The sequence below is a fragment of the Epinephelus fuscoguttatus genome, linkage group LG5, assembly GCF_011397635.1.
Source record: "Epinephelus fuscoguttatus linkage group LG5, E.fuscoguttatus.final_Chr_v1".
NCBI lineage: Eukaryota > Metazoa > Chordata > Actinopteri > Perciformes > Serranidae > Epinephelus > Epinephelus fuscoguttatus.
Window position 1 is genome coordinate 42,474,483 of NC_064756.1, and position 18,447 is coordinate 42,492,929.

At 41.2% G+C, this 18,447-nt stretch overlaps 1 protein-coding gene across 1 annotated transcript in view; it reads left to right on the forward strand.

The window, feature by feature from the left end:
* The first annotated feature begins 7,254 nt into the window (after positions 1 to 7,254).
* The window catches only part of pipox (pipecolic acid oxidase), a 90,610-nt gene continuing 79,417 nt past the window's right edge, over positions 7,255 to 18,447 (forward strand). The window contains exon 1 of the mRNA XM_049576813.1: positions 7,255 to 7,410. Coding sequence (XP_049432770.1) covers positions 7,300 to 7,410 — 111 coding nt within the window. The 5' untranslated portion in view covers positions 7,255 to 7,299. The remainder of the gene's footprint in view (positions 7,411 to 18,447) is intronic.

The following is an 18,447-nucleotide window of genomic DNA, read 5'->3' on the forward strand; positions in this document are numbered from 1 at the left end:
CTTCTTAGCAACTTTGTCTTCTTTGTAGCTTAGAAAAACTACACTGCAAAAAAGAAAAGCTCCTAGCACCTTCTAGTGTCCCCACTCAGACATCTACAGCTAGGACGTACTCAGAGTATAGATGACACTAATGACACGCTCAAAAGTTACTTTTCTCAGTAATGCATTACTTTTTGCTTTAAGAAACTAAGTTACTAACTGAGTTACTTTTTAATGAGGTAACTAGTAATGGTAACTAGTTACTATTTTTCAGTAACTAGCACAACACTGTGTATCTGTTGGTATGAGGTATAGGCTTAACCTTTTCTGAAAGCACCGCACACAGCACAGAGCCCCTTGACTGTCACAAAAACAACACAGGATACATGAGAAAACAGTGTGCAAAATAATCTGTTTGTTTATTTGTTTCTGAAGTATTGGTTGTGCACTTCAGAAATAAAAGCTAGGCATGTACAAGATACAATGAAGCTCATCAATGTTGGGGACAGTAGTTAGAAAGGTCAACAGCCCTCCACCAAAAATGGGGGAAAGTTTTTCAGAGAATCTAATACTCTTGTTGGTTCACCATTACCCATGTTTATATAATGTCTGTTACCACTACCTTTTTTTCTGCTGTGATATCAGTATTAATAGGAATCCGATGACCTATCCATGGGCCCGCTTAAGGTTTTATTTGATGATTATGATATATAAACAGCTGCTGTATTTGCAGTGTCCGAAAGCTACGCAATTCAATAGATGTGGACCACCTGATGATACAACCGTCACAGCAGGTTCTAAAAAAGCTTCTGTCACACAAACAACAAACCAATAGTTACAACTCACCCATGAAGCATTATCATAATCCACAGATCAATATTATGCCAACAAATAAGCTGCTCATGCAGTCTTCATACACTCCCAAAGGTCCAGATGATCTCAATCAAGCAAAAGATTCAGTCCAAAAACATTATTACATTCATAGATATCCACAAACTGCCATTGTGTCATTTCAAAGGTGCATATTTCTCCACATATTATCCACGATTTCTTCAGTTTGCTTTAAGTAAAAATAGTCTTTAAAAATGATGGATGTAGCTACCATGATGTCACCCATTGGTTTGCGGACTCCTGTTTTAAAGCCTTATATATATAAAGATTCACCCCCTATACAGTTGTCATGAATGTTGAAAGTAGCTATAGAGACCAAAACTGTTTTGTTTTTGTTTTTTGTTTTTTTTGTACCATGCTGTAAACATTCTGTTGTAAAGTTGGGCAATTAGTTGGAAAAAAATGTGGAAAAAATGGAACAAGCACAGCTTCCAGTTTACTTGGGTTTGCCTTGGATAGGTGTTTGGGTGAATTAAGGTTTACCTTCAAGAGGTAATAATGAAGTAACTGTCTTAAGTGCTGCAATGTTTAGGCATGTTTACATTGTAGAATTTGGAACTTATCAAGGTTGATATTCTGGTGACCGCCAATGATGATTCAACTTTGATTTACTACCTTGTGTGTATACTTTTGGGAAGTAATCAACATTCCAGCCTCTGGCTGAAGATTTTGATGACCAATGTTACTTACTTTCAAATTTCAACTCCCAAATTGTCTATTTTGTTGGCACATTTGAGGTTACAGCCTGTGCCAGCAAGGTGACTCTTTCAACTTACCTTGACCTTTTTGACAATGCCTTATGTTTTGTTGTCACGTAGCATGTTAAAATAACGTGACAGCACCACAGAAACAATACCAGTGAAAAGTCAATCCTTTGTCTCAGTGGACATGCAAACTCCTAGGTTCAATAATGTCACACAGTGGCCAGTGGTTGATGTTAAAACCCATATGTAGTATAAAGACTGAGAAAGTGTGTGTAGGGAGGAGGTCAGGATGGTGGATCACTCAACAAATAGCAGACAATCACCCAGGAGACCATCATATATCATCATCATCATAAATATGCTCCTCAAATCAGCATTCATTCATATTTACTTAATAGGATCTATTAATGAAATGTTCGTGTTCATTCATACACAAAAAAAACTCACATTGAAATAACTGAATGATTAATGTGATGGTTTTTATTCTAATGTACAAATGGAAATGTTTCCTCTCAGTACAAAGTGCAAAGCAACTGTACAGCATATGACTTACAGTTTAGGTCAAGTTGTGATTTTTTCTCTGCCTTACCTCTACCTTGTTGCAGAGGTCGATGGGGATGAGCTATCTCAGCACTGATCGATTGCAAATGAGAACTGTTCAGACTGAGGCTCCAGCTGTCCACAGAATAAAGGAGAAAAAAAATCAATGAATGAATGCTTGAATTTCTGAACCGCCATCAGTGAAAGCTGCTGCGCCTGGGACAAATCACTTTTGGTAAAAATTTAAAAAAAGAGAAAAAGTTGTTTTACTGTATTCAGAAAGCTAGTAACATCAGAACCAAATCTGTGAGCTTACCAGTATATGTCCATATGTAATTGACCTCTAAGTATGTTCCTGTGGAGCTAAACTTGCACCACCCTTACTGGACAAACCTATAGACTCCTAAACAAACTCGGTGGCAAATATTGGTGACTTCAATTTTTCAGTATTAAGAGAGGTCTGATCTCTGAGTCAGGAAGCGGACGGCAAAGACTCCAGAAGGACACAAATGGTGGACAATTTATGCTACGTTGTGCACTTCTTTTTAAGGCCAATATCCCACATTCCAGGTTGTGGCCTGCAAAATCATACGTCATCTCTGGATACAGAGAACAAAGGGACTGACTTTTTAATGCAGAATGAAATGAGCATTAATTGATGTGTTATGGAAAACATATAGATGATCAAGGGCGGCACGGTGGTGTGGTGGTTAGCACTCTCGCCTCACAGCAAGAGGGTTGCCGGTTCTCTCCGGGCACTCCGGCTTCCTCCCACAGTCCAAAGACATGCAGATTGGGGACTAGGTTAATTGGTAACTCTAAATTGTCCATAGGTGTGAATGTGAGCGTGAATGGTTGTTTGTCTCTATGTGACAGCCCTGCGATAGTCTGGCTCCAGCCCCCCCGTGACCCTCAAGAGGATGAAGCGGTTAGAAGATGAATGAATGAATGAATATAGATGATTTAGAGAGCTTGTCTAACATGCTTATTTGATGCAAGAGAACACATTATGTTGACACAGATCACTGGATGGCCTGTATTAATGTTAGTATAGATATTCTGTTGTTGTGCACATGTGTGCAGACATATCATCATATATATATATATATATATATATATATATATATATATATATACAGTACAGGCCAAAAGTTTGGACACACCTTCTCATTCAATGCGTTTTCTTTATTTTCATGACTGTTTACATTGTAGATTCTCACTGAAGGCATCAAAACTATGAATGAACACATGTGGAGTTATGTACTTAACAAAAAAAGGTGAAATAACTGAAAACATGTTTTATATTCTAGTTTCTTCAAAATAGCCACCCTTTGCTCTGATTACTGCTTTGCACACTCTTGGCATTCTCTCCATGAGCTTCAAGAGGTAGTCACCTGAAATGGTTTTCCAACAGTCTTGAAGGAGTTCCCAGAGGTGTTTAGCACTTGTTGGCCCCTTTGCCTTCACTCTGCGGTCCAGCTCACCCCAAACCATCTCGATTGGGTGACTGTGGAGGCCAGGTCATCTGCCGCAGCACTCCATCACTCTCCTTCTTGGTCAAATAGCCCTTACACAGCCTGGAGGTGTGTTTGGGGTCGTTGTCCTGTTGAAAAATAAATGATCGTCCAACTAAACGCAAACCGGATGGGATGGCATGTCGCTGCAGGATGCTGTGGTAGCCATGCTGGTTCAGTGTGCCTTCAATTTTGAATAAATCCCCAACAGTGTCACCAGCAAAACACCCCCACACCATCACACCTCCTCCTCCATGCTTCACAGTGGGAACCAGGCATGTGGAATCCATCCGTTCACCTTTTCTGCGTCTCACAAAGACACGGCGGTCGGAACCAAAGATCTCAAATTTGGATTCATCAGACCAAAGCACAGATTTCCACTGGTCTAATGTCCATTCCTTGCAACTGAGGAGGGATCCCTCTTCCAGGACGGACAGACGTGCAATAGATGTCGTACAGAACAGATCTACATGATAAATTAACAGTAATCCATAAGACACAGGGAGAGAGAGAGAGAGAGAGAGAGAGAGAGAGAGAGAGAGGGAGAGAGAGAGAGAGAGCGAGAGAGAGATATGCAGGTAATGACAGTATCTTACAACAACATTAATGGAAGTAATAATATTATAGTTATAGTTCTGGTTACTGCGGTACAATATGTTGAAAGTATGTATTAATACCTGGCAGTATACATGTGTGACAATAATCATATGTGTATAATAACAGAAGAAGTATGACTAATGACTAATGATGGCAGCAGCATTCATAGTTTTGATGCCTTCAGTGAGAATCTACAATGTAAATAGTCATGAAAATAAAGAAAACGCATTGAATGAGAAGGTGTGTCCAAACTTTTGGCCTGTACTGTATGTATATATATATATATATATTATTCATATTATTCACATATGAAATGTGAATAAAAACAGAATGCAAGATATTTAATGTTCACATTGATAAACTTTATTGTTTTGTTTTGGGTTTTTTTTTGTAAATATACACTTATTCTAAATCTAATGCCTGCAACATGTTCAAAAGTTTGGGACAGGGGACATGTCTACCACTGTGTTATATCACCTTTTCTGTTAACAACACTCAGTAAGTGTTTGGGAACAGTTGTGTAGTAATATCCAATATATAATCATGTTGGTTTTTAATGCAGTGCCATCTCAGGGTTCAAAGGTCAGCTTTGCCCCTTCTGTGCAGTTAGCCTATGTGCAATTTAGCTTAATAAAAACAAAGCTGCCCTTACAATCAACAGGGTATATTCAGCTTGGTTTTGCATGTGGCCTAATAAAATATATAACAAAGGTTATGTGCCTCTGTGAAGTACTTGGTTTCAGTGAGCAGATGTGGATATGAGAATGAGGTCAGAGAGGATTCTCAGGTTAAAGGTTTGTGGTTTGTAAGTTTTAAAATAGATAAATAAAAATAAAAACAAAAATAAATAAAACATAAAAATTGTCACAATATGAGCAGCAGAGACAGAGATATGTCTTAAGCCTGATTTATGGTCCTGCGGCGTACCTACAACGTACCTAAGTCGTTGCCGTGATGCCGTCGTGAACCCTTCAAACTTCTCCGTCACTCCATTTCGTCGCGGTGCAATTCACCGCCAGAGCGGTAAGAGGCTGTGTTCCTTTCCTGAATGGTTATTGTCATCTCTAGTTGATTCTTTGTTTAGCTTCCAGCTTTTCCAGTCACAGAGAAATGAACGCGGAGCACGGACAAACGGCTCCATCCGTATCCGTATCCGTATTGAACGTTGAGCATAAATGGGCTTTAATACTGCAACATCTCCATCGCAACAGAAGATGTTTAAAGATGGCGGGAATGGCGCAATCTGGAAATACGGAACCGGAAATGCGTTGCTACCAAGCAAACCAATCACAGCCCTCTCGGTCTGCGCTGGGTCTGCGTCGCCTCGACGTGTAGTTACATTTTTGGGGAGGTGCACATCAGGCTACACCGGGGGCTATGGTGAGCCTTCTACGTAGCCACGTACCCTACGACATAGCCACGTCGTTGATTTAACGCAGGACCATAAATCAGGCTTTAGTCCTTTCACAGTCTTTAGTATGAGAAGCTCCAAAAACTGGATCCTAGACTTCCTACAATGCACCTAGACAGTGTTCCTAGTGAAAACCTAACTCAGTGCGAACAAGCAAATAACAAAACATCAGTTTTTGCTGAGATCTTTGCTGCAGTCAATGAACTCATCAGATTATCTTGTGAAAAACCATAATGCTGTAAATGTCACTTTCAGTCCTATGTAAAAACAGGATGTGAGTGAGGGTGAGAGAGAATATGACATATCACTTGTATACTGTTGTTGTAATTTCAGGTGCATACTATCTGTCAGAGTAACGCTGACCAAACTTCCAGCTGGCAGGGAACACTGTGTAAAGTTTGAATATACTTTTTAACCATGCCAAAATATTAGATTATGAAAACATAATCTTCCTATGCAGGTCTGTCTCTGAGGCTGCAGACAAATGACCTCTGGACTGAGCAAACTATTCATGGTTATATAAGTGTAACAGGTGCACTTTGATCTGTTTAGAAAGCAGAATAACAGAAGTGTTGGAACAGGTCAGATGTAACTGGAGGAACACTACCACTGATGATCTGTGTCAGTACCAGACCAGCGGGTCTGCATACAATGAAACAGCAAGGATCACCTTGTGAAAAAAAAAAAAAAGTTTATTTGCAAATATTAAGAGCTATTTATACGTCTATTTTGTGTTGTAAAATGGTCTTGCATTTCATATACAACTGGACCTACTGGCTTTCTTTAACAGTGAACTACAGTGCTAATTAATTAATAAAGCTGATTTTCCTGAAATCTTGTCTTATTTTGTTCCTGTTTTCCAGGTTTGGACACATAAATATAACCCATAGTTTATAACCACTAGTTTAACAGCTTATATAACAACAACTTTTTTTCTCTCTTCCATTCTTTAGTGTTCCCTCCATACCAAATAGGCCACTGTAGCTACTATGCTTTAGTATTGAGTAGAATGTAGCACTAAATTATAAAAACATTGTGAAAACTACCATCCAATAAATATTAACTTATTTTGACGTTTTACTCTTATGGTTTATTCTATTTTTGTCATTTTATGTTCTTTAAACTTAAATTGTATTTTCTATTGGAATATTATTAATAATAGTGTCAATTTCCATATCAGAAAGGAAATAAACAATATACTGAAATTCTGGTAAAAACACAGGAACAGGCAACATGAATGACATCTTATCCATAAATTCTGTTTATAAGGTTACATTTTTATACCATGATAAAATGGCTAATAGCTAATGGGTGTGTATATATATATATATATATATGCCCTCTGATAGGACTGTCAGGCACAACTGTCCTGTCAATCTCCTCCTTACAAATCCAATTTCCCATAAGACTGTCACTAATCCCAGCCCCCAACAGTGTCCCTGATACCCACCATAACTATGTATAATCTGACTTTAAACAAAGACGTTCAATCAATGAAGCTTGTTCTGCATGGAGCACATCCTGAGCCCCTGGCAGGTGTTACTCGGGGCAAAAAAAGACTCATTTCCATGTCCCTCCTTCACTTTAAGGGGGCGTTTCTTTTTCCATCATACTGAAAACAAGTTCGTGTGCATGCTGTTCCTTAGTGGTAACTTTAAGCAGAATGTCGACTAAAGGGGAGTATGACTGCATCGTGATCGGGGCCGGAGTTCAGGGCTCCTTCACGGCTTATCAGCTGGCAAAAAAGAACCAGAGGACTCTTCTGCTGGAGCAGGTGTGTCACACACAGAAGTTTGCTGCACAAGATTTGTGATTTCAATCACTGCTTAGAGACTTCAGGAGAGAGTGAAGAATTCAGACATAGTGGGTATGGCATTAGATCGATTTCCCATGAAGAATGCATGACCTAAATAATCATTTTCTGTCAGGGTTTGAAGACCCAATTTCCTACTCACAGGTGCTTTTGCTCTACTAAGTCCAACGTGGCCTGGTGGTCACACACATAAGTCATGTGACTTGTATCATTTATGACCTGTGAAAGTCATATGAGGCTGCTGCTCTTCACTGAGCTGCGGGCAGCAGCTGTCATTTGGCATTTATATGTTGCCTGGCAGCTATCTACCTCTCCACCTCCCAAGCACATGTTTTTGTTATTTTAATTAAATTTAAAGGTGTATGGAAACCATCACTGAAGTTAAATAAACTAGAATAAACATCACTTTACAATAGGGATGCACAATACTGGATTTTTTTGCCGATATGCTGATACATAACATCTAGTTTGGCTGATACTCAATACTGATATATCCATTTTTTTCACCACCTAATTTTAGTGATCATCAAGTCTCTTCTGTAGTGGAATTAACATCATATGCATGCATACATGCAATAAATGAAATTACCACAAACCAACTGTCACATCTGTCTAACTACACTGACACTGATTTTGCACAAAAAAGGTTAGTTTTTTTTTTTGTAGACATACCAGTTTTACACACAATTCAAGAAAATGTGGAATGTGACAAGACAGGCCTGACAACAGCTCAGGCAACAAATATACAGTATTGGTCAGAGATTGCGCTAGACTTTTTCGTCGCCGGTCATTTTGACCGACAGGGTCGTAAAAATCCGGTCATAATCTATTTTTACCGGTCATTTTAATTTTTGTTTTTAAATGATAATAAAGATAGCCTATTCAAAGACATTTAGTTTTTATTCGTTCGTTTTTAATAAATCCAACAAGCAAGTTATAAAGTGTGCATTAATAAGGACATGAACGAAAAGATGAACAGACATCCACACACCACAGCGCTTCAGTTCAGCGTCTGGTCTACACGCGAGCCGCGAGCGCTGCTGTCAAGCTGGATAGAGCGGAACGTACCAAACAGGAAGTCGGACACAGAAAAGATGAGAGAATCCGGCCAATTTTCAAAATAAAATAACAACAGCATGCACTGAGGAACGTGATAATTTAAAATAACACAACAGTGCATAATCGATTCATTACAATTTTAATTTTGTGTCACTGAGCCTACAGACTACATAAATAAATGGTCAGAACAATATGCCCTATTCATTCAGTGTTAATCCAACATGCTCAATACATGGACATGCAGTGACAAATTGTCATTAACTTATTAGGTTATATAAAACGATTAAAATATGGACTTACCCATGTTTAAAATGACCTGTTGAAGTGAAAAAACGAGTACTGACGGGAACAGACGAGTGGAGTCGATGTTTAACCGGCGCGGAGAGCGCAGGAGAAGTGCACTGCCTGTGTGGACAGTCAAGCGCCTGCGAGTATACTCGCAGGACTTCTGCGGCACTAACGCATCTGGTGTGTCCAGGCCGTTATGTCAACAACGCTACATGAAGCAGATGAATGACTTTCTCTGCAGTGTGAAAACGGCAGCCACTTAAACCACTGACTGTGCACTCCGCCGCCAAGTGGGCAGGGGTGGTAATTGCAACCGGTCAAATGACCGACGGCCTTGTCAGTTCTGTCTCTACACTCTGCTCTGTGTCGCGTACGGCGGAGTTCGGCCCCGATGCGCGCACACAGACACGTGCCCACACATGCAGACATGTGTGTGTGCACACACACACACATGCGCACACACACAGACACAAGTGAGCACACTAGAGCGTGGCTCGGGACGCATTTTCCCGAGTCTGAGACAATTATAACCGAGCCTGGCACGAACCTGCAGCATGGCACCGAACACACAGGCCTCTTGTTTTGCAGACCAGGGGAGGCAGAGGTGCAGCGCACCTTGCAAGTTTGTCACACTGTGCGCGCTGGCGCAGCTACTCTTCTTTCCCACCTCCGTCCCTCCTACCTGCGCAAGTCGGAAACAGGGAGGAGGCGTGGAGTGGGTTTTACACACATCACACCAATCAAATAAGCCCCTCTCCTCACCCTTAAATGCGCCACACGAAGGCGTAATGAGAGTTTACTCAATTCGCCATGGCAGAAGAGAGCAGCAGCGTCAGACAGCCAAACTTCTCAATCAATCAGTCAATCAATCAATAAATCAGTCAATTTTATTTATAAAGCCCAATATCACAAATCACAATTTGCCTCACAGGGCTTTACAGCATACGACATCCCTCTGTCCTTCGGACCCTCACAGCAGATAAGGAAAAACTCCCCCAAAAAAAACCTTTAACGGGGAAAAAAACGGACAGACGTGCAATAGATGTCGTACAGAACAGATCAACATAATAAATTAACAGTAATCCGTATGACACAATGAGACAGAAAGAGAGACAAAGAGAGAGAGATGCAGGACAGACTGTAATGACGGTAGCTTACAACAACATTAATGAAAGTAATAATATTATAATTAATAATAATATATTAATATCTGATAGTATACATGTGTGACAATAATCATATGTGTATAATAACAGTAGAAGTATGACTAATGACTAATGATGGCAGCAGCAGCAGGAGGCATCTGGCAGGACCACGGCAGCAGCACAACCACACACGTCACACTATCCAGGCACCGCTGCAATACGAGTTAACCTGCGAGACAGTGGAGCACAAAGGCTCCGGAGAAGAAGCCGAGTTAGTGACATCCAGAATGGCAGAGTTAGCAAGATGCAGTAATAGGACACGAGAGAGAGAGAGAGAGAGAGAGAGAGAGAAGGAGAGAAGGTGCCCAGTGTATTATAGGGGGTCCTCCGGCAGACTAGGCCTAAGTCAGCCTAACTAGGGGCTGGTACAGGGCAAGCCTGAGCCAGCCCTAACTATAAGCTTTATCAAAGAGGAAAGTCTGAAGTCTAGTCTTAAATGTGGAGACGGTGTCTGCCTCCCGGACCGCAACAGGAAGATGATTCCACAGGAGAGGAGCCTGATAGCTGAAGGCTCTGGCTCCTGATCTACTTTTGGAGACTTTAGGGACCACGAGTAACCCTGCGTTCTCAGAGCGCAGTGTTCTGGTGGTATAATATGGCACTATGAGCTCTCTAAGATATGACGGAGCTTGACCATTTAGAGCTTTATAAGTTAACAGTAGGATTTTAAATTCAATTCTGGATTTTACAGGGAGCCAGTGCAGAGAAGCTAAAACAGGAGAGATATGATCGCGTTTCTTAGTTCCTGTTAGTACACATGCTGCTACATTTTGAATTAGCTGGAGAGTTTTTAAGGACTTCCTAGAGCTACCTGATAATAGAGAGTTACAGTAATCCAGCCTTGAGGTAACAAAAGCGTGGACCAATTTTTCTGCATCTTTTCGGGTCAGGATAGGCCTAATTTTCGCAATATTACGCAGATGAAAAAATGCAGTCCATGAGGTTTGTTTTAAATGAGAATTAAAAGACAAATCTTGATCAAACGTTACTCCGAGGTTTCTTACGGTAGTGCTAGAGGCTAGAGCAATGCCATCTAGAGAAACTATGTCATCAGATAAAGAGTCTCTGAGTTGTTTGGGGCCAAGAACAATAACTTCAGTTTTGTCTGAATTTAACATCAGGAAATTGGTGCTCATCCAAGTTTTTATGTCTTTAAGGCAATTATGAAGTTTATTTAACTGATTACTTTCTTCTGGCTTCATTGATAAATACAACTGAGTATCATCCGCATAACAATGGAAATTTACAGAGTGATTTCTAATGATGTTACCTAAAGGAAGCATATATAGAGTAAATAGGATTGGTCCGAGCACAGAACCTTGCGGAACTCCAAAACAAACTTTAGTACGTAAGGATGATTCATTATGAACGTGAACAAACTGAAAACGATCAGATAAATAAGATTTAAACCAGCTTAGTGCTGAACCTTTGAGGCCAATTAAGTTTTCCAGTCTCTGCAGTAGAATTTGATGGTCAGTAGTGTCAAATGCCGCACTAAGATCTAATAAAACAAGTACAGAGATGAGTCCTTTGTCTGAAGCAATCAGAAGGTCATTTGTAATTTTAACTAGAGCTGTCTCAGTGCTATGATGCACTCTAAATCCTGACTGAAATTCCTCAAATAAATTATTATCATGGAGAAAATCACACAGCTGGTCTGCGACTACTTTCTCAAGGATCTATGAAAGAAAGGGAAGATTAGATATTGGTCTATAGTTGGCTAACACCTCTGGATCCAGGGTGGGCTTTTTGAGGAGAGGTTTAATTACAGCTACCTTAAAAGACTGTGGTACATAGCCTGTTAATAAGGATATATTGATCATATCTAAAATATGAGTGTTAACTAAAGGTAAGACCTCCTTAAGTAGCCTAGTTGGGATGGGGTCTAAGAGACACGTTGATGATTTAGATGAAGAAATCACTGCGGTCAATTCTTGAAGAGAAATCGGGGAGAAGCAATCTAAATATATATTAGGTCTTACAGCTGTGTTTGAGGTTAGATAGGTACTATCTGAGGACAGGAGGTCATGAATTTTGCCTCTAATAGTTATAATTTTGTCATTAAAAAAGCTCATAAAATCATTACTGCTAAGGGCTAAAGGAATACAAGGCTCAATAGAGCTGTGACTCTCAGTCAGCCTGGCTACAATGCTGAACAGAAACCTGGGGTTATTCTTGTTTTCTTCTATTAATGCTGAGTATTAGTTTGCTCTGGCTCTGGCTCTGGCTCTTGATTTGACTTTTCTAAGATGACAGATGCTGAATATATATACTCCCTATCTGATGCTGTGGCTGTGGTTGGCTGAGAGGGATGTGAACTCATTAGTTTGCAGCTGTGTTAATCAAATCAGGTTGGGTTTCCATTACGCATGCCAAATGTGCCAAACGGTGTCAATCCCCTTTGATCTGACATCAGTTGTGATGGGACAGTCGATATAGAGATCGATTTATGTGCTGATTGCAGATAGTTGCATTGAATAGTGTTTTTTGGGTATTTATTGCATTATTAATGTGCCTGACATTCTGGAAACCTGCCTGTGAGGTTTTGGTGACGTGTGCGCACTGTCCGCCGGTCAGCCAAACTTCCACTTACACCGGCTGTGCTCTGCCTGCGCTGACAGTAGACCTGGTTTCAGCTGGCGAGCTTTTAGTGCACCTTCGGCAAAGCCTTTTGGCACAAAACTGTCACTGCGCAAAGCTGGATCTGTCGACACCTCCCCCTGCTGCGCCGCCACACCCATCTCAGCGCACCTTGGTCTGCCAAACTACCAAACTGAGTGCGCCTCGGGTTGCGCTACTAGCTCTAGCTCTGCACGGGGTTCGCCACCCTGTGCCACCCTGCGCTGCGCCGGGAAACTAGAGGCCACTGTCTATGGAGAGGAGCCTGTGTCGTAGGGAGCAACACCTCTCTCACTTAGCAGCATGCCTCTGTTTGAGGTGCTGCAATAAATTGGTAGTACTGCTACCTTGGGTAGCAACAGCCTTCAAACACACTTTGCAGCGTGGTGGTGTTTATTCTGTGTCTGACGTCACAAAACTGAACTCGTTCCCTTTCTTGGGAACGAGTTCTTCCCCACTCGCTGCCATGATGTTTGTGTATCAAGCGCGCGGGGGGCAGGGGTGAGCCCACTCTGAACTATGGGAGCCCAGCGGGGAGCGTCGGTGGCGGATGTTAAAGAGAAACTCGATTTTCATTAAAACAAATCAACCTAAACTACAAATTCGAATTAATCGATAAAATCCATTTATCGCCCAGCCCTACTGGCAGCCTATGGGATAGAGAGAAGGCAATGTTCCAAGGCAATGTGTAAACAATTCTTGAATCCTCCAAAATTAATAATAATAGTCTAATAATCTGCCGTACGGGACAAACTGGACAAGGATATGATCAGAAACTCTTTCAAAGTTTGTGGACTGTGTATGAAAACTGATGGGAGTGCAGACTCTCATCCTCTGCTTCAGAGAGGGACGGCAGGCCGTTCCATGTCTGGAGCCCAGTTGGGACCGGTGCCAGACCGCAGTGCACGCTGTGGAAATGCTCTGATTGATTTGCATGGGAGCGAAGTGCTCCGGTGTGCGTAATGGAGACGGAACCGCACGGAGACCAAGCTCCGACAGTGCAGCGTGCTAAGTAGCACATGAGGAAGATGAAGATGAGCTACTGAACGATGAGCTTGTTGTTGCATATGGTCGCCAATGTGACCATATGCAACAACGGAAATGAAGCAGAAAGTGACGAGCTAACATTAACTTAAAGGCGCTGTATGTAAGAATGGTTACTGCACTCAAATTCTGGATGCTGGAGACTTATTTGTTTGCCCACGGGTGGTTGCTGTGGCAGGACCGTGTCGCTGCATCCTTTATCTTCGGTTTTCCAGCGGACTGTTCGACCAAGTCCGGCTTCTCTGCTGCTAACACTGCTGCTAATGCTATGTACCGGGACACTGCTAATGCTGCTTGCCGTGCTGCTGTAGCTCAGTCGTAACTGTAACTGATGCTGAGACTCTACTGACTGCCTGACTGGTAGACGGCGGTGGGTGGCGCAACAGGCCAAAACACAAATTCAAAACATAAACATGATTTGCAGACTGTAAAAATGTTTTTTAAATGCGAATATTCTGGCTGTACTATTGTTGTCGGTGAGATCAGTATGTTATATGAACATCATTCCTATTCCTATATTCATAGTCTCTGTGACATATTAGGATGATTTTACGATTATTTGCTTTAGATTTCTTACATATAGCTCCTTTAACAGTGAAAGTTAGCAGCTAATATTCATGGTTTAAATGACCTAGCATCAACAAACAACACTAACATTACACTGAAAAGGAACTTGTCTAGAACACAAACAATTCATGATTAAGAGAAATAATATTAGAAATAAACTAGCAACATTAAACCACTCACCTTCAACTGGGTCAGTGTCCTCTACGGTCAGAGCTCAAGTCCGGGCAAGCCCAATTAGCCTACCTCTGAACACCAAGGCAGTTTCTATGCAGTTAATTCTGCAGCAGCACCTAGTGTTCTTATGGTGTTATTAGCCTATAGGCCCACATTGTCTCAAAGAAAGTATTTTACTGTATTTTGAAAATACAAAAATACATGACACTGAAGTATTTTGATGCAAAATATCAAGGCATTTTCATCACTGCAATAAAATACAAATGACAAAATATTATTTTGTATTTGAAATATGTATTTTAAATACATGTATTGGAAATACTGCCCATCCCTGTCAGAAGATATATTGTCCGGCCAATATATTTGGCCGATATTTGGGTTTTTCAAAGGTATCGGCATCGGCCGTGTTTGGATGATTTTTTTTTTTTTTTTTTTTTTTTCTTTCCGGGCCTCCTGATTTACAGACAGGCATATCTGCAGGCAGCCCAGCTCAGTGCCTAGGTTACCAGCCTACTGGCAGACTGCAGCCAGATAGTGATGGGAATTAAAAAGAGCCGGTTGTTTTGGCTTGGCTTACAAAAAAGAGCTGGCAATAAAGTTTCTGTGATTTTTTTCTAAAATTGACACTTGTGTACCCCTTGTTGTTATTATTGTGACATTTCTATCATGCAAATAGAGGGAGAAAAAAAACAATATTGGGCCCAAATATCGGCTCAAATAAATTGACAGTACATATCGGTCATCGGCTGAGGCTGATGGCAAAACATTGGTATCGGCATCGGCCATAAAAAAATCCATATCGATCAACCTCTAGTGTGTAGCCGTCATTTATCTATCTGGTTGAAGTCCAACCCTCTACTTCTGTGTATCTTTGTTCTTTTTCTTCTGTTATCTCATTGCTTAAATTTTTATTATAGAGCACAGGGTTAAGATTATGCAGACACTCATATAAACACACACACATTTCTGCACTTTTTACAATGATATTTTAGACAAATGTCAGTGTATTTATACAGTGGTTTAAAACAAACTGAGTTTGTGCCAAAGTGCATTACAACAAGCATAATTGTGCAAAAAGAATATCCCAAGGCAAGACTACATAAATACATGCACAGACACATAGTGCCTTTATGTATAGTCATGTAGAATGTAAACACTGTCAAGAATCAAGTGGTTCTTAAAACACCTGTTAAAGGAGTTAAGAGATTGTGCTGTTCTTCTAAATTCAGGAAGAATATTCCAGAGTCTTGGTGCAGACACTGTGAAGACCTTGTCTCCAGAAAGTTTGTGACAAGACTTGGCAACAGTTAACAGTCCTTGATCTGTATATTGGAGGGGCCAAGCTGTACTGTATGGAGTTAGAAATTTTGTAATCTAGCTCAGGGCAAGACCAAGCAGGTTTAAACACCTACTGAGGAATTTTGTAAGGAATGCAATACCAAATGGGGTTCTCTTATTGTTACAATTGCAAAGGACTCTGGTGAATAGTAATCAGCAGTGAATAGAGTCCTGGTTGTTACCAAAATACAGGGAGTTGCAATAATTTAGTGTTGAGGAAATTACAACATGGATGGCTTTTTCTAAATTTTGAGGCCATAAGAATGTCCTTATCTCGCAGATAATTCTGAGCCGAACGAGGAGCTAGATTTGACAACTGCGTTAACCTTCTATAAAATTTCAGAATGTTGCCAAATATTTTTCCAAGGTTTTTGCATAGGGTCTGGTGTGATTGGATTACTGGTTGAGGAACTGGGCAGTCATGCTGGAGGAGTTTGGGAAATAGAATAGGTTTCTTTTGTCATCCTGTAATTATCCAGACATTTAGTGAGTTCAGTGGGTGCAGTCTGGTCATTTTGTTGGATGGGAAGGTACAGCTGCGTGTCATTCATGTAGCAGTTAAATGACATGTTGGATGTTGGACAGTTTGATGTGTTCTGAACATCTCTAACGGGAGGCACCCAGGAGGATCCTGATCAGATTCCCAAACCACCTCAACTGGTCCCTTTTGACTTGAAGGAGCAGCGGCTCTATTCTGAGCTCTTTCCAGATGTCCGAGCTCTTCACCCTATCTCTAAGGTTGAGCCCAGCCACCCTTCAGAGGAAACTAATTTTGGCTACTTGTATCCGTGATCTCAATCTTTCTGTCATTACCCAAAGCTCATGACCGTAGGTGAGGGTTGCGATGTAGATGGACCAGTTCATCGAAAGCTTTGCCTGGCTCAGCTCTCTCTGTACCACAACAGTCCGATGCGGGGCCTGCATCACAGGAGACGCTGCGAGAGATAATTGAACTCCTTCACTTGGGGCAGTAACTCCTTTCCTGACTCGAAGGGTCCAATCCACCATTATCCAGCAGAGATCCATGGCCTCAGACTTGGAGGTGGTGACTCTCATCCTGACCACTTCACACTCGGCTGTAAACCACCCCAGTGCATGCTGGAGGTCACACTGTGATGAAGCTTTTCACATTTAAATTGCGTGATTAATGGAGGTTCTTTAACTTCACTAACAAGTGGGCGACATATGGAAAGAATGCAATAAAGATTTGTAGAAAGAGAGAGGATTAAAAGATTTGACTTCATGAGAGGGATGATTCAAAGGCAGTGTGCAGATTCAGATTCTGTGGGAAATATGTACTCATCATTCAGATCTTGTTCAGAATACCATATATGTATATAATAATACAATATAATATATTATATATATAATTATTGTTATCGATCAATATGAACCAGCTATATCATGATATACAGTACAGGCCAAAAGTTTGGACACACCTTCTCATTCAATGCGTTTTCTTTATTTTCATGACTATTTACATTGTAGATTCTCACTGAAGGCATCAAAACTATGAATGAACACATGTGGAGTTATGTACTTAACAAAAAAAGGTGAAATAACTGAAAACATGTTTTATATTCTAGTTTCTTCAAAATAGCCACCCTTTGCTCTGATTACTGCTTTGCACACTCTTGGCATTCTCTCCATGAGCTTCAAGAGGTAGTCACCTGAAATGGTTTCCACTTCACAGGTGTGCCTTATCAGGGTTAATTAGTGGAATTTCTTGCTTTATCAATGGGGTTGAGACCATCAGTTGTGTTGTGCAGAAGTCACGTTAATACACAGCCGACAGCCCTATTGGACAACTGTTAAAATTCATATTATGGCAAGAACCAATCAGCTAACTAAAGAAAAACGAGTGGCCATCATTACTTTAAGAAATGAAGGTCAGTCAGTCCGGAAAATTGCAAAAACTTTAAATGTGTCCCCAAGTGGAGTCGCAAAAACCATCAAGCGCTACAACGAAACTGGCACACATGAGGACCGACCCAGGAAAGGAAGACCAAGAGTCACCTCTACTTCTGAGGATAAGTTCATCCGAGTCACCAGCCTCAGAAATCGCAAGTTAACAGCAGCTCAGATCAGAGACCAGATGAATGCCACACAGAGTTCTAGCAGCAGACCCATCTCTAGAACAACTGTTAAGAGGAGACTGCGCGAATCAGGCCTTCATGGTCAAATAGCTGCTAGGAAACCACTGCTAAGGAGAGGCAACAAGCAGAAGAGATTTGTTTGGGCCAAGAAACACAAGGAATGGACATTAGACCAGTGGAAATCTGTGCTTTGGTCTGATGAGTCCAAATTTGAGATCTTTGGTTCCAACCGCCGTGTCTTTGTGAGACGCAGAAAAGGTGAACGGATGGATTCCAGATGCCTGGTTCCCACTGTGAAGCATGGAGGAGGAGGTGTGATGGTGTGGGGGTGTTTTGCTGCTGACACTGTTGGGGATTTATTCAAAATTGAAGGCACACTGAACCAGCATGGCTACCACAGCATCCTGCAGCGACATGCCATCCCATCCGGTTTGCGTTTAGTTGGACGATCATTTATTTTTCAACAGGACAATGACCCCAAACACACCTCCAGGCTGTGTAAGGGCTATTTGACCAAGAAGGAGAGTGATGGAGTGCTGTGGCAGATGACCTGGCCTCCACAGTCACCGGACCTGAACCCAATCGAGATGGTTTGGGGTGAGCTGGAC